Source organism: Panulirus ornatus, chromosome 59, assembly GCF_036320965.1.
Source record: "Panulirus ornatus isolate Po-2019 chromosome 59, ASM3632096v1, whole genome shotgun sequence".
Lineage (NCBI taxonomy): Eukaryota > Metazoa > Arthropoda > Malacostraca > Decapoda > Palinuridae > Panulirus > Panulirus ornatus.
In genome coordinates, this window is record NC_092282.1 from 3,011,143 (window position 1) to 3,027,470 (window position 16,328).

Genomic DNA, 16,328 nt, shown 5'->3' on the forward strand with positions numbered 1-16,328 from the left:
CAGAAGATGTAAGCTGGCAAGGCAGCAGGTTTGGATGGTATTGCAGTGGAATTTATTGAAAAAGGGGGTGACTGTATTATTGACTGGTTGGTAAGGTTATTTAATGTATGTATGAATCATGGTGAGGTGCCTGAGGATTGGTGGAATGCTTGCATAGTGCCATTGTACGAAGGCAAAGGGGATAAGAGTGAGTGCTCAAATTACAGAGGTATAAGTTTGTTGAGTATTCCTGGTAAATTATATGAGAGGGTATTGATTGAGAGGGTGAAGGCATGTACAGAGCATCAGATTGGGGAAGAGCAGTGTGGTTTCAGAAGTGGTAGAAGATGTGTGGATCAGGTGTTTGCTTTGAAGAATGTATGTGAGAAATACTTAGAAAAGCAAATGGATTTGTATGTAGCATTTATGGATCTGGAGAAGGCATATGATAGAGTTGATAGAGATGCTCTGTGGAAGGTATTAAGAATATATGGTGTGGGAGGCAAGTTGTTAGAAGCAGTGAAAAGTTTTTATCGAGGATGTAAGGCATGTGTACGTGTAGGAAGAGAGGAGAGTGATTGGTTCTCAGTGAATGTAGGTTTGCGGCAGGGGTGTGTGATGTGTCCATGGTTGTTTAATTTGTTTATGGATGGCGTTGTTAGGGAAGTGAATGCAAGAGTTTTGGAAAGAGGGGCAAGTATGAAGTCTGTTGGGGATGAGAGAGCTTGGGAAGTGAGTCAGTTGTTGTTCGCTGATGATACAGCGCTGGTGGCTGATTCATGTGAGAAACTGCAGAAGCTGGTGACTGAGTTTGGTAAAGTGTGTGAAAGAAGAAAGTTAAGAGTAAATGTGAATAAGAGCAAGGTTATTAGGTACAGTAGGGTTGAGGGTCAAGTCAATTGGGAGGTGAGTTTGAATGGAGAAAAACTGGAGGAAGTGAAGTGTTTTAGATATCTGGGAGTGGATCTGGCAGCGGATGGAACCATGGAAACGGAAGTGAATCATAGGGTGGGGGAGGGGGCGAAAATTCTGGGAGCCTTGAAGAATGTGTGGAAGTCGAGAACATTATCTCGGAAAGCAAAAATGGGTATGTTTGAAGGAATAGTGGTTCCAACAATGTTGTATGGTTGCGAGGCGTGGGCTATGGATAGAGTTGTGCGCAGGATGATGGATGTGCTGGAAATGAGATGTTTGAGGACAATGTGTGGTGTAAGGTTGTTTGATCGAGTAAGTAATGTAAGGGTAAGAGAGATGTGTGGAAATAAAAAGAGCGTGGTTGAGAGAGCAGAAGAGGGTGTTTTGAAATGGTTTGGGCACATGGAGAGAATGAGTGAGGAAAGATTGACCAAGAGGATATATGCGTCGGAGGTGGAGGGAACGAGGAGAAGAGGGAGACCAAATTGGAGGTGGAAAGATGGAGTGAAAAAGATTTTGTGTGATCGGGGCCTGAACATGCAGGAGGGTGAAAGGAGGGCAAGGAATAGAGTGAATTGGAGCGATGTGGTATACCGGGGTTGACGTGCTGTCAGTAGATTGAATCAAGGCATGTGAAGCGTCTGGGGTAAACCATGGAAAGCTGTGTAGGTATGTATATTTGCGTGTGTGGACGTATGTATATACATGTGTATGGGGGTGGGTTGGGCCATTTCTTTCGTCTGTTTCCTTGCGCTACCTCGCAAACGCGGGAGACTGTGACAAAGCAAAATGAAAAATAATAATATATATGTATGTTATCCCTGGGTGTAGGGGAGAAAGAGTACTTCCCACGTATTCCCTGCGTGTCGTAGAAGGCAACTAAAAGGGAAGGGAGCGGGGGGCTGGAAATCCTCACCTCTCTTTTTTTTTTTTTTTTTTTTTTTTTTTTTTTTTTTTTCCCCAAAAGAAGGAACAGAGAAAGGGGCCAGGTGAGGATATTCCCTCAAAGGCCCAGTCCTCTGTTCTTAACGCTACCTCGCTATCGCAGGAAATGACGAATAGTATGAAAAAAAAATGTATGTATATATGGTTGTATGGTTGCGAGGCATGGGCTATGGATGGAGTTGTGAGCAGGAGGGTGGATGTGCTGGAAATGAGATGTTTAAGGACAATATGTGGTGTGAGGTGGTTTGATCGAGTAAGTAATAATAGGGTAAGAGAGATGTGTGGTAATAAAAAGAGTGTGGTCGAGAGAGCAGAAGAGGGTGTTTTGTAATGGTTTGGTCACATGGAGAGAATGAGTGAGGAAAGATTGACAAAGAGGATATATGTGTCAGAGGTGGAGGGAACGAGAAGTGGGAGACCAAATTGGAGGTGGAAAGATGGAGTGGAAAAGATTGTGAGTGATCGGGGCCTGAACATGCAGGAGGGTGAAAGGCGTGCAAGGAATAGAGTGAATTGGAACGATGTGGTATACCGGGGTCGACGTGCTGTCAATGGATTGAACCAGGGTATGTGAAGCGTCTGGGGTAAACCATGGAAAGTTGTGTGGGGCCTGGATGTAGAAAGGGAGCTGTGGTTTCGGCGCATTATTACATGACAGCTAGAGACTGAGTGTGAATGAATGGGGCTTTTGTTGTCTTTTCCTAGCACTACCTTGCACACATGAGGGGGGAGGGGATTGTTATTTCATGTGTGGCTAGGTGGCGATTGGAATGAATAAAGGCAGACAGTATGAATTATGTACATATGTATATTTCTGTGTGTGTATATATATGTATGCGTTGAGATGTGTAGGTATGTATATTTGCGTGTGTGGACGTGTATGTATATACATGTGTATGTGGGTGGGTTGGGCCATTCTTTCGTCTGTTTCCTTGCGCTACCTCGCTAAAGCGGGAGACAGCAACAAATCAGAATGAATAGATAAATAAAATATATATATATATACCCTTAGATTTAGCTTTTAGTCTCTACCATTGATAAATCACATTGCATCCTTGTCAGACTCAGTGTGATTTCTCATTAGTCGTAAGTTAAGGTTAAAGAATGGAGACACATCATTCACTCACTCATCCCTTCACTTTTATTTCCCATACTTGATTGCCATTTTCCATGTTAGCAAGGTACTGCCAGGAACAGACAGAGAAAGGCTGCATTTGGTCACATGTCCTTAAGGTGAGAGCAAATGAAGTGAGGGGAATGGGTGAGGAATTGAATGTATTTAGGGAAGCAGTGATGGTATGTGAAAGAGATGCATGTAGCTTGAGAAAGGTAGGAGGTGGTCAGGTTAGAAAGGGTAGTAAGCAGTGGGATGAAGAAATAAAGTTTTTACTGAAAGAGAAAAGAGAGGCATTTGGTCATGTGCTGACAGTGGACTGAACCAGGCATGTAAAACATTGGGTAAACCATGGGAAGGTCTTTGGTGTCTGGATGTGGATAGGGAGCTATGGTTTCGGTGCATTACACATGACAGGTAGAGGCAGAGTATGAGTGAATGTGGCTTTTTTTTTTTTTTTTTTTTTTGTTTGTTTGTTTGTTTGTTTGTTTCCTGGTGCTACCTCTCTAACACATGGGGTAATGAAATTGCCTTGATTATGGACTCAGTTGCCTGTGCTGTTTCATCTAATATAAAAGAAGATATATGTGACTAGTCTACTAATTATATTACCCTTTCAGAATGTTGATTTGGCCAAAGAATTTAAGAGAAAGTTTGAAGAGTGCCAAGAGAAATTACGGAATGTAGAAGCTAACAATTCTATGACAACAAGCACCTCTGTAACAGTTGTCATCTCACAGCCTAGTCATACTGCACATAAGGAAGACCAGGAGGATAGAGAAGCAGATAATGAAGATGAAAATTGTTATGACGAGGAGGAGGAGGAGGAGGAGGAGGATGATGATGATGAGGAGGAGGAGGAGGAGGAGGACGAGGAGGAGGAAGATGAAGAGGATGAGGATGATGAGGAGGAAGATGGAGAGGATAATGTAGAAATTTTTAACAAGAGGTGTACTTTGCTCAAGAAGGAAAATGGAAGCTGGAAGGTAAGGACTTTGAACATTCAGTTATTTGGTATTTTTCAGAGAAGGTAAGCTTAAACCATGTAGAATTATCAGCTGCAAATATTGTTTTACTGTCGTATAGTACATGAATGCACACATACTTTGACACTGTACTGTACTGGAGGTTAATTAAGAAGCTAGAGCTACAGGCAGGAATAAGGAATAAACTCTTACGCTTGATTGAGGATTACCTGTGTCGAAGGAGACAAAGAATACAAGGCACATTTTTAAAATGGGCTGAGGATGCAAGTTGAGTGCCAAAGACAGCCTTGAGCCCACTGCTGTTTTAGGTGTATGTAAATGACTTGCCAGAAGAATTAGACTCATACCTAAATGTATTTGCGTATGATACCAAAGTCATGAGAGAAATAGTGAATGAAAACAATTGCCTCAGCTTACAAGAGTACCTGGACAAACTCAAAAGTTGGTCTGGGAAATGGATGTTGAGACCTGTTTCAGTTAAATGCCAGGTGATGAAGATGGGACCCAGCCAAAGAAAGCCACTGTATGAATAGAATTAGTATGAATGTAGCTGAAATACCTACACACTACAGATGTTGAAGAGTAAATCAGAACATATGAAGCCAGATGTCTTTGTAGTTAGTAGCTGGTAGGCAGCCAATGACCAGGAAGGTATATTACCTAAACTATCCACCTGGATTATTGGGAGGGTTAGTGACAGCTGCTTAGTGAGCCAGCATTGCACTGGTTGTCAAGTTGCACTCCTTTGACCCAAGTAACTGTCTTTCCTTTATGCCTAACCTGCATGTGAACTACTGGCATTCTTTTTACAAACATACAGCCTCTAGATTTTCCTGTGGGAAGCCTTATGTGGTACCCCTGCCTTTTGGCAATATGGTGGGAGCAATAAATTGAAGTAGTAGATAGGAGCATTAGGTAGTAGTAGTAGGTACAAACATTAGGTATGAGCATTAGGTAGAAGTAATCAGTAGGGACATTAGATGGGAACCTCTGCAAAGAGTGCTAGACTTGCCGTCTGCCAGTGGAGTTCCAGAATGGAACAGGCATCAGAGATATAAATTGACAGAATACTGCAGTGTGGGAAATAAGCAGTATAAGCAGTGTTTGGAAAAAATCTAAGTGTCAACATTATACATAACCTGTTTCCAGACCGGTATGTTAGGAGGATTGTGAAAGTGAACTGTCTCCTGGCAAATATCAAAATCACATTTTAGTATATCGATAAGGACATGTTTAACAAGTGATTTACAAAATGGCCTGAAAGTGGATTATGCCTCTCAGGTCTGGAAACACTGTTGCTGTTCCCTTGATGGGAGTTCCCATACCATGGTAAAATAGGTTTTGAGGATGAGGCAAGGAATGTCACCTTTCTCCCATGGGATTTTTTGGAAAGCATTTGTTCATTCATTGTTTATAAATTTTGTCATACATAAAGCTGAATCTTATCAGGAGTGCATGTTAAATGAGGAGTACCTGTATCTCTTTCACAGTTCCTCTTGACTGTTTATCCTCTGGGCCCTAAAAATATTTAGATTTTCTAATTATTTCCATATTTTTGAACCATTTCAGTTTGTGTGCTTATTGTCATACCCTACTTACAACCAAACGTCATTCTTACATGGTCATTCCATACACAGATTTTCTACTTCACACCTTGTGTCCTCTGGAGTTTTACTTCTATCAGCCCAACTCTTTCCTTTCTTTTGCATTCATTGCCCAAGGCCCCCATTCATACAATACTCAACTCTGCTAGGGCTACTATGCCTTTTTCTTAACAGACTCAGACCTTGCTTTCTACACCTTTTATTACATATCCAAGACCTCAGGACCTTGGCTCCCCTTTTCCACCTTGTGACTCGTATCAGGCGCATAGTTCTGTCCACAGGCACATCTACTTAGGGTTACTTAAGATACCTTACCTCCTTAAGGCCTTCCTTATTCAAACTTACACTTAGTCCTTCCTGACTCATCCTTTCTATTGTGCCTTTTTATAATACTTTTGTTCACATTTATTCCCAGGTTTCTCCTTCCAAGCACACTCACAGATTCTTTCTCCAACTTATAAAGTTTATTTTTAGATTCTGCCACCTGAGCAAACAGCAGCTGATTCACTTATCTTTCTCTCTCTCCCAAACGTTCAACAGATGTATCCCCATGTGTTCACACACTCATAGCATTCAGATGTGCCCAGTGCCCCCCCACCCCTAATATTCAGCAGATATGCACCAGCACCCAAGTTGCTCATATTTACGTCTTACACCACCGTATCCATGAAAAGATAAATCAACTATAGTGACATCACACTTCTTTTTTGTTGACCAGCCTTCTTTAGGAACTACTTGCTGTACTCCCTTTTTGCACACGTGCCCTGCTCTCTTGGTAAAAATTCATGTGTGCATATATTGTTTATGATATGTGTGATAGGAAAGTACATTTAACTTTTTTGAAAGTGTGGGTTAATGATTTGATTGATTCTTAGTGTTTCCTGTCTGCAGACACTAGGTATGGGAGACTTGCGCATCAAGTATGATGGTGATATCTATGGGGCACGTATTACCATGACTTCAGACAGTGGTGAGATTTTAGCGGAACATATCATTGCCATACAGACAACAATGCATAAAGATGGTAATGCAGCCACTTGGACTGTGTTAAACCTAAAACCAGAGCCATCTGTTACCTCTACATTTAAAGCTAATTTTTCATCATCCCAAGCACTGGAAGAATTTTCTTCAGCTTTCGTTGAGGTAAGTTAGCAATTGGGTAAAAATGTATATTTGTTTCATAGTCTTCTTTTTTCTTCATGCAAGGTATCTTGAAGTTCATTCTGTATATTATTTTTCAAAATTTATTTCATACAGGAATTTGCTTCAACCCATGTGCTGTAGATGGCTTAAATCCTGAGGTTATCCCCTACACATCAGTTTTTGAAAGAAGGAAATTTATCTTTCAGTATTGCTAGTCAGCAGTACCGTTACCACACTAGAATGAATGTGATAGTATAGTAAGGGTCTACTTGTGAGACTGAAAAGCCATCACACATTAAGTTTTAGGGTGACAGGTGCAGATAGGTCTCTGACTTATACCTGTTCATGCCACATCATATACAAAAGTGCTCACTTTATTGTTTATGTCATAAATTTGTATTTTGTTTTTGTCTTCATTCACACTTTCACTCATTTATGTACATATATAAGGTGTTTCATTTGTGGTGAGGTGGCGATGGGAATGAATAAAGGCAGACAGTATGAATTATGTACATGTGTATATGTCTGTGTGTGTATATATATGTATACATTGAGATGTATAGGTATGTATATTTGCGTGTGTGGACGTGTATGTATATACATGTGTATGTGGGTGGGTTGGGCCATTCTTTTATCTGTTTCCTTGCGCTACCTTGCTAACGCGGGAGACAGCGACAAAGCAAAATAAAATATTTTTATTTATTTATTTTGCTTTGTCGCTGTCTCCGGCATTTGCGAGGTAGCGCAGGGAAACAGAAGAAAGAAATGGCCCAACCCACCTCCATACACATGTATATACACACACATCCACACACGCAAATATACATACCTATACATCTCCATGTACACATATATATACACACACAGACACATACATATATACCCATGCACACAATTCACACTGCCTTTATTCATTCCCATCGCCACCTCGCCACACATGGAATACCATCCCCCTCCCCCCTCATGTGTGCGAGGTAGCGCTAGGAAAAGATAACAAAGGCCCCATTCGTTCACACTCAGTCTCCATCTGTCATGCAATAATGCCCAAAACCGTAGCTTCCTTTCCACATCCAGGCCCCACACAACTTTCCATGGTTTACCCCAGACGCTTCACATGCCCTGATTCAATCCACTGACATCACGTCAACCCCAGTATACCACTTCGATCCAATTCACTCTATTCCTTGCCAGCCTTTCACCCTCCTGCATGTTCAGGCCCCGATCACTCAAAATCTTTTTCACTCCATCTTTCCACCTCCAATTTGGTCTCCCACTTCTCCTCGTTCCCTCCACCTCTGACACATGTATCCTCTTAGTCAATCTTTCCTCACTCATTCTCTCCATGTGCCCAAACCATTTCAAAACACCCTCTTCTGCTCTCTCAACCACGCTCTTTTTATTTCCACACATCTCTCTTACCCTTACATTACTTACTCGATCAAACCACCTCACACCACACATTGTCCTCAAACATCTCATTTCCAGCACATCCACCCTCCTGCGCACAACTCTATCCATAGCCCACTCCTCGCAACCATACAACATTGTTGGAACCACTATTCCTTCAAACATAGCCATTTTTGCTTTCGGAGATAATGTTCTCGACTTCCACACATTCTTCAAGGCTCCCAGGATTTTCGCCCCCTCCCCCACCCTATGATTCACTTCCGCTTCCATGGTTCCATCCACTGCCAGATCCACTCCCAGATATCTAAAACACTTTACTTCCTCCAGTTTTTCTCCACTCAAACTTACCTCCCAATTGCCTTGACCCTCAACCCTACTGTACCTAATAACCTTGCTCTTATTCACATTTACTCTTAACTTTCTTCTTTCACACACTTTACCAAACTCAGTCACCAGCTTCTGCAGTTTCTCGCATGAATCAGCCACCAGGGCTGTATCATCAGCGAACAACAACTGACTCACTTCCCAAGCTCTCTCATCCACAACAGACTTCATACTTGCCCCTCTTTCCAAAACTCTTCCATTCACCTCCCTAACAATCCCATCCATAAACAAATTAGACAACCATAGAGACATCACACACCCCTGCTGCAAGCCTACATTCACTGAGAACCAATCACTTTCCTCTCTTCCTACACATACATAAGATATAGATAAATAAATAAACTGGAGGAAGTAAAGTGTTTTAGATATCTGGGAGTGGATCTGGCAGCTGATGGAACCATGGAAGCGGAAGTGGATCATAGGGTGGGGGAGGGGGCGAAAATTCTGGGAGTCTTGAAGAATGTGTGGAAGTCGAGAACATTATCTCGGAAAGCAAAAATGGGTATGTTTGAAGGAATAGTGGTTCCAACAATGTTGTATGGTTGCGAGGCGTGGGCTATGGATAGAGTTGTGCGCAGGAGGATGGATGTGCTGGAAATGAGATGTTTGAGGACAATGTGTGGTGTGAGGTGGTTTGATCGAGTAAGTAACGTAAGGGTAAAAGAGATGTGTGGAAATAAAAAGAGCGTGGTTGAGAGAGCAGAAGAGGGTGTTTTGAAATGGTTTGGGCACATGGAGAGAATGAGTGAGGAAAGATTGACCAAGAGGATATATGTGTCGGAGGTGGAGGGAACGAGGAGAAGTGGGAGACCAAATTGGAGGTGGAAAGATGGAGTGAAAAAGATTTTGTGTGATCGGGGCCTGAACATGCAGGAGGGTGAAAGGAGGGCAAGGAATAGAGTGAATTGGATCGATGTGGTATACCAGGGTTGACGTGCTGTCAGTGGATTGAATCAGGGCATGTGAAGCGTCTGGGGTAAACCATGGAAAGCTGTGTAGGTATGTATATTTGCGTGTGTGGATGTATGTATATACATGTGTATGGGGGTGGGTTGGGCCATTTCTTTCATCTGTTTCCTTGCGCTACCTCACAAACGCGGGAGACAGCGACAAAGCAAAAAAAAAAAAATAAATAAATAAATAAATGAATAAATAAATAAATAAATACATACACAGACATATACATGCATACTTGCTTGCCTTCATCCATTCCTGGTGCTACGCTGCCCCACAGGAAATAGCAATCGCTACCCCCTGCTTCAGCAAGGTAGCACCAGGAAAAAGACAAAAAGGGCCACATTCGTTCATGCTCAGTCTCCAACTGTCATGAAAATAACTCTTGGAACACTATTATAGAGATGGCAATCAGGTATAATGAAATATGAATTTTTCTTTCTTTCATACTATTCGCCATTTCCCGCATTAGCGAGGTAGCGTTAAGAACAGAGGACTGGGCCTTTGAGGGAATATCCTCACCTGGCCCCCCTTCTCTGTTCCTTCTTTTGGAAAATTGAAAAAAAAACGAGAGGGGAGGATTTCCAGCCACCCGCTCCCTCCCCTTTTAGTCGCCTTCTATGACACGCAGGGAATACGTGGGAAGTATTTTTTTTTTTTTTTTTTTTTTTTTTTTTTTTTTTTTTTTTTGCTGTCTCACATGTTTTTTCATCTTATTTTCCAGGGAAAGGAATATGCTGAAAATGCTGGCATCATGGAGCAACTAAGTGGGGCATGTGGGGAGGTTGCCCCAGAAGAACTTTACTATGGTCAGGGTGCAGACGAACAAGGTAAGAGCCAACAAGGGGACATTTATTTGATGAAATATAAATGTGTACGATAGGGTCCTTGATTTTTGTTTCAGTATAAGATCTTGACGTGTGTGCCTCCTAATGATTTTCATCGCAATATTTTTCATATATCTCCAGTATCTTTCACTATTCCAGCTGTACTTTGTAAATTGTCCATCTCAGAATCTTTCTTGCAGATGAAAGAAGTCTTCTTTTATGCAAGAACATTTTACACTTAAATTCTTTTATTCAAGAATGGTATTAGTGCACTTTCAGTTTTTCTCCCTTCAAAGCTTTTCTGCTGAGTCTCGCAAGCAAATTCTCTATGTTAATGAGCTTTACTTCTGCTTACTTAAACTCATCCACAGTGTCAAGTTGTTCAGTATGATATTACATTGACATTCATTTTTGTCATAATATAAAACCTGACTTACATAGTTATTTTCAGCCTCCTCCTCTTTGCTTCATTAGAGTGACCACTCATTCTATCTAATTCCTATCTTTAACCCTAACAAGATAGCATCATCAGTTTGATTATTGCAATAGACATTTCATTAATCTTGTGTAACTATTAAGTGAAACCACATCTTTGGGCACAAGATCTGGAAAAGAACTTGATAAAGAGTTTCTACTGAAGATGAGAAAATTTGGTACCTGATGTAGAAACTCAGCTCAAAGTACAAAGGGATGTGATAAACAGAAACAGTGGAAAAAGTGTAGTAAAGTGAAAAGGTTTCTTATCAGTATAAGGATGTCCTTACAGTTAGGGCGTTTAAAAACAAATAAGGTGGCTAACAGTGTCATAAATACTAAAATCTTGAACCCAAGAAACACGAACTAATTATTTCTACTTGGTAAGGTACCTATAACTAAGTATATAGGTGAAAAGCAAGCCTCATTTTTCAATTCATACTACATACAATATTTTATTCCAAAAGGTGTCGGGTTACCTGTTTTCTGTAATTGGTTGCTTCTTTACCATCCTTCCCAGTAACTGTTTAGATAATTTGTCATCAGAGTATGGATTTGAAATATTTGCATACTATCATTCCCTTTTATGAAAAAAGTTTAATTCATATTTTTTTTGTAGGTCTCTCAAAGGAGCAACTTACATCATATTCAGGTAAAGGTTGGATAGCGAAGAAAGCACTTCCTTTTAGTATACATCAGTTGAAAACTTGTGATCCCAATTTAACTCTTGACATTGCTGCTGCCCTTCCAGAATTCATTTCAACTCAAAGCTTGGAATGTCAAGAAGGTGTGTTGGATCACAGATTGTGATATTCACTTTCTTCCTCATCCTTCTTGTTTTGGTTATGCAGTGTAGCTAAGAATTTGATTTTTATTTAGATGTGAAGAGATATGTTGGTTGAACAATGATTCTTAAAATATACTGCTTTCATTCTAGAAAAGTGGATGCTCAGTGTTACGGACACTGGCATGCATTTGCATGTCCATCTATATGTTACATGCATAATGTGGGTTAGGATATTTTTGAAGTTGATTTTTTTTTTTTTTTTTGCTTTGTCGCTGTCTCCCACGTTTGCGAGGTAGCGCAAGGAAACAGACAAAAGAAATGGCCCAACCCACCCCCATACACATGTATATACATACGTCCACACACGCAAATATACATACCTACACAGCCTTCCATGGTTTACCCCAGACGCTTCACATGCCTTGATTCAATCCACTGACAGCACGTCAACCCCGGTATACCACATTGCTCCAATTCACTCTATTCCTTGCCCTCCTTTCACCCTCCTGCATGTTCAGGCCCCGATCACACAAAATCTTTTTCACTCCATCTTTCCACCTCCAATTTGGTCTCCCTCTTCTCGTTCCCTCCACCTCCGACACATATATTCTCTTGGTCAATCTTTCCTCACTCATTCTCTCCATGTGCCCGAACCATTTCAAAACACCCTCTTCTGCTCTCTCAACCACGCTCTTTTTATTTCCACACATCTCTCTTACCCTTACGTTACTTACTCGATCAAACCACCTCACACCACATATTGTCCTCAAACATCTCATTTCCAGCACATCCATCCTCCTGCGCACAACTCTATCCATAGCCCACGTCTCGCAACCATACAACATTGTTGGAACCACTATTCCTTCAAACATGAAGTTGATAGAACAATAATTCTGCTTTTGTCGGCCTAAAGAATGAAAACGGTGCATAGGCCAACAAAAGTAGATACTCAGTATTTAGGACACTGTAGTTCACCAGTAATGGAGACTCTTTTCCCATAGCCACCACCTTGAGGGAGTGTCCAGATGGAACCGGTGTCAGAGATACAGACTGGCATGCTTATAGATGTCCATCTATTAGTTATATCCATACTGTAGATTAATATACTCTTGACATTCTTGCAAAAGATCTGAGCTTACAAGCTTTTTCACCCTGCCTCCCCAGATTTCAAAGACCTGGGAGACATCATAGTTAAAAATATTTAATATGAAGACCCCATTACAGAGAAAACTATTGATTCATGGAATGAACAGCATTGTTTATATGAAGTTCCATCATTCTTTTCTTTACCTCTCTGTAAGTTATTTTGATTGTATGTCACTAGTCTATATTGTTTTGGCATCAGTTTGGATTCTTCTTTGTGTCTTGTTGTTGCTGCATATTATGTTTTATGTATATTTTTTTTTTTTCAAACTATTCGCCATTTCCCGCGTTAGCGAGGTAGCGTTAAGAACAGAGGACTGGGCCTTTGAGGGAATATCCTCACCTGGCCCCTTCTCTGTTCCTTCTTTTGGAAAAAAAAAAAAAATGAGAGGGGAGGATTTCCAGCCCCCCGCTGCCTTCCCTTTTAGTCGCCTTCTACGACACGCAGAGAATACGTGGGAAGTATTCTTTCTCCCCTATCCCCAGGGATGTTTTATATATATATATATATATATATATATATATATATATATATTTATTATTTTGCTTTCTCGCTGTCTCCCGTGTTTGCGAGGTAGCGCAAGGAAACAGACGAAAGAAATGGCCCAACCCACCCACATACACATGTATATACATACACGTCCACACACGCAAATAAACATACCTATACATCTCATTGTACACATATATATATACACACACAGACATATACATATATACACATGTACATAATTCATACTGTCTGCCTTTATTTATTCCCATCGCCACCTCACCACACATGGAATAACATCCCCCTCCCCCCTCATGTGTGCGAGGTAGCGCTAGGAAAAGACAACAAAGGCCCCATTCGTTCACACTCAGTCTCCAGCTGTCACGTAATAATGCCCGAAACCACAGCTCCCCCTCCACATCCAGGCCCCACAGAACTTTCCATGGCTTACCCCAGACGCTTCACATGCCCTGATTTAATCCATTGACAGCACATCGATCTAATTCACTCTATTCCTTGCCCGCCTTTCACCCACCTGCATGTTCAGGCCCCGATCACTCAAAATCTTTTTCACTCCATCTTTCCACCTCCAATTTGGTCTCCCACTTCTCCTCATTCCCTCCACCTCTGACACATATATCCTCTTGGTCAAGCTTTCCTCACTCATTCTCTCCATGTGCCGAAACCATTTCAAAACACCCTCTTCTGCTCTCTCAACCATGCTCTTTTTATTTCCACACATCTCTCTTACCCTTACATTACTTACTTGATCAAACCACCTCACACCACATATTGTCCTCAAACATCTCATTTCCAGCACATCCACCCTCCTGCGCACAACCCTATCCATAGCCCACGCCTCGCAACCATACAACATACAACAATTTTTACTTGGTTTAAGTGAAGTCAACAAATAGACCCTCATGGTAGTATTTGTATGTTCAGAGACAAAACAAAATGGCAGCCAGCAAGTGAGATGACACCATGAATGTAAGCAAAAGCAAAGAGCTCATTATAGCTTTTACGTGTTTAAAACTCGTACATTGGATGGAAGCAAGGAAAATGCTGCAGCTTAGGTGACTGATATTAAAGATGATGATGATGATAATTCTTTCCTCTTTCAGACTTGATCACTATATCCTGTGTTAGTGAGGTAGTGCAAGGAGCAGAGGAAGAAAGGCTGCATCTACTCATATCCACTCTGTGTCTATCATGTTTAATAAACCAAAACCACAGCCAGGCCCCACAGACCTTACCATGGTTTACCTCATGACACTTTACATGCCCTGGTTTAATTTGTCGACAGTACACTGACCCATGTATACCACATTGTTTCATTTTACTCTGTCCTGTGCATGCCTGTCACTCACCTGCATGTTCAGGCCCAATTGCTTAAAATCTTTTCTTCTCCATCCTTCCACCTCCAATTTGGTTTCCCTGTTCTTCTTGTTCCCTCCACATCTGACGCATATACTCTTTATTAACCTTTCCTTACTCATTCTCTCTATATGTCCAAACCATTTCAGCACACTCTCTTTAGCTCTCGCAACCACTCTTTTTATTACCTAACCTATATCTTACCCTTTCACTACTTATTCGATTGAATAAACTCACTTCACATATTGTCCTCTGACATTTGATATCCTAACACTGCCTTGCTAACATGGGAAATGGCTAACAAATATGAAAAAAGGTTTGGTAGTTCAAGGGAAAGTAGGAATGGCTGATAGCCAAAAATATTTAAATATTGAAGTGGTAATGAACTTGATAGAATGACAGAAAAGATGAGATGAGTAAGTCAAGAATATTTTTAATGTCATTATCGTATGAATACATGAAAGAAAGCATAGTAGAGAGGTATTTCAGGGGAAAATTCCTGCTTTGAGGAATCTTTTACACAGTACAGACTGGAAGTAACAAAGATGTAAATATTCCAGATGTAGTTCAGTGAAAACAACAAAAGATCAGGAAATTGATCTGACTGCATTGTCCAGTCTTAACCTTACATTCTTTATCAGATAGTTTACTCATGTGTTGTGGTTTTGAGCATTTAGAGGTATGTAATGATATGCTGTAATTGGTGTTCAGATAATGTATTGCTGTAATTGGTATTCAGATAATGTATTGGCTGCCCTGATGTACATAAGAATAGCTTTCTGGATGTAGAGCTGGGTGAATAAGGCAGCCATATGGTGATAGTTTATGTGTTGGACTGTGTTACTATGGGACCAGTTATTTATTGAATATAGTTTCTTGCACTGTATGTATATATTAAAAACTACTTTGTAGCAAGTCCAACGTTTTAATGATAGGCTTCAGATGGAACTTAGGGATTGATTAGAGAACATATTTTTTCTTTTATTTATTGTAATCTTACTTTTCAGAATAGCCAATGTGGTATCCCAGAGTAAAAGATGTTGAGGCCAAGGACTAGAGAGATGCTGTAGTTCAGAACCTGGAAACTTTTAACCCTCCTCTTGTCTGTACAGATGTGGCTTCTATATTTATGGCAGTTTCAAGTGAGGGTGGCAGCATTCCTGAAATTTGTACATATATACTTTGCCAAAAGAGACAGAATTGTGAATGGATATTCTGAATCTTGAACTCGTCAGTCCCTTGGTCATTATTTTAAAGCTGTGATTGCGATTTTTTAGCATTGTGATGGTGTATGTTTTCAGCCACACCTTGCAAAGTATGGCAAATCCTTCCATTCATTTCACTGTTGATTTTAATTTATAGGTAAAATGGGGGTTGATTGAATAGTGTACCATGTACCTTGAGAATTAAGCCATACTCATTTTTGACAAAAGGTATTAAGGCTTTCTTTTATTTGATGTAAGAAATGGGTTCTTTTAAGCCATAACTGGCTTGTAGGCTCAATATTTTTTTAAAGCTTTTCTTAAGTTAGCCATAGGGATTATTATCTCTTCTGTTTCTGTCTTCAATATGTTGGTACAAATGTAATAGTGTCTGCTCTAAATTATAAATAATGCTTTAACTTGTCCATTATAGATGTTACCACTGAAAAGATCCAGACCTTGTCATAGCTAGTGTGTATGTATCAGAGTCTTAGATTATGTTACAAAATCCTTCATGGATAATAAATCACTCTTCACTATGATAAATGTACTGTACAACCTTTAATAAAAAAAGATAAGTTAATCTTATAACTGTTA

At 40.5% G+C, this 16,328-nt stretch overlaps 1 protein-coding gene across 1 annotated transcript in view; it reads left to right on the forward strand.

Moving 5' to 3' along the window:
• LOC139767122 (E3 SUMO-protein ligase RanBP2-like) overlaps window positions 1–16,277 on the forward strand; it is a 148,079-nt gene extending 131,802 nt beyond the window's left edge. Inside the window, exons 44-48 of the mRNA XM_071696131.1 lie at window positions 3,574–3,939; window positions 6,435–6,686; window positions 10,156–10,261; window positions 11,352–11,519; window positions 15,537–16,277. Coding sequence (XP_071552232.1) covers window positions 3,574–3,939; window positions 6,435–6,686; window positions 10,156–10,261; window positions 11,352–11,519; window positions 15,537–15,541 — 897 coding nt within the window. The 3' untranslated portion in view covers window positions 15,542–16,277. The remainder of the gene's footprint in view (window positions 1–3,573; window positions 3,940–6,434; window positions 6,687–10,155; window positions 10,262–11,351; window positions 11,520–15,536) is intronic.
• Window positions 16,278–16,328: the final 51 nt, after the last annotated feature.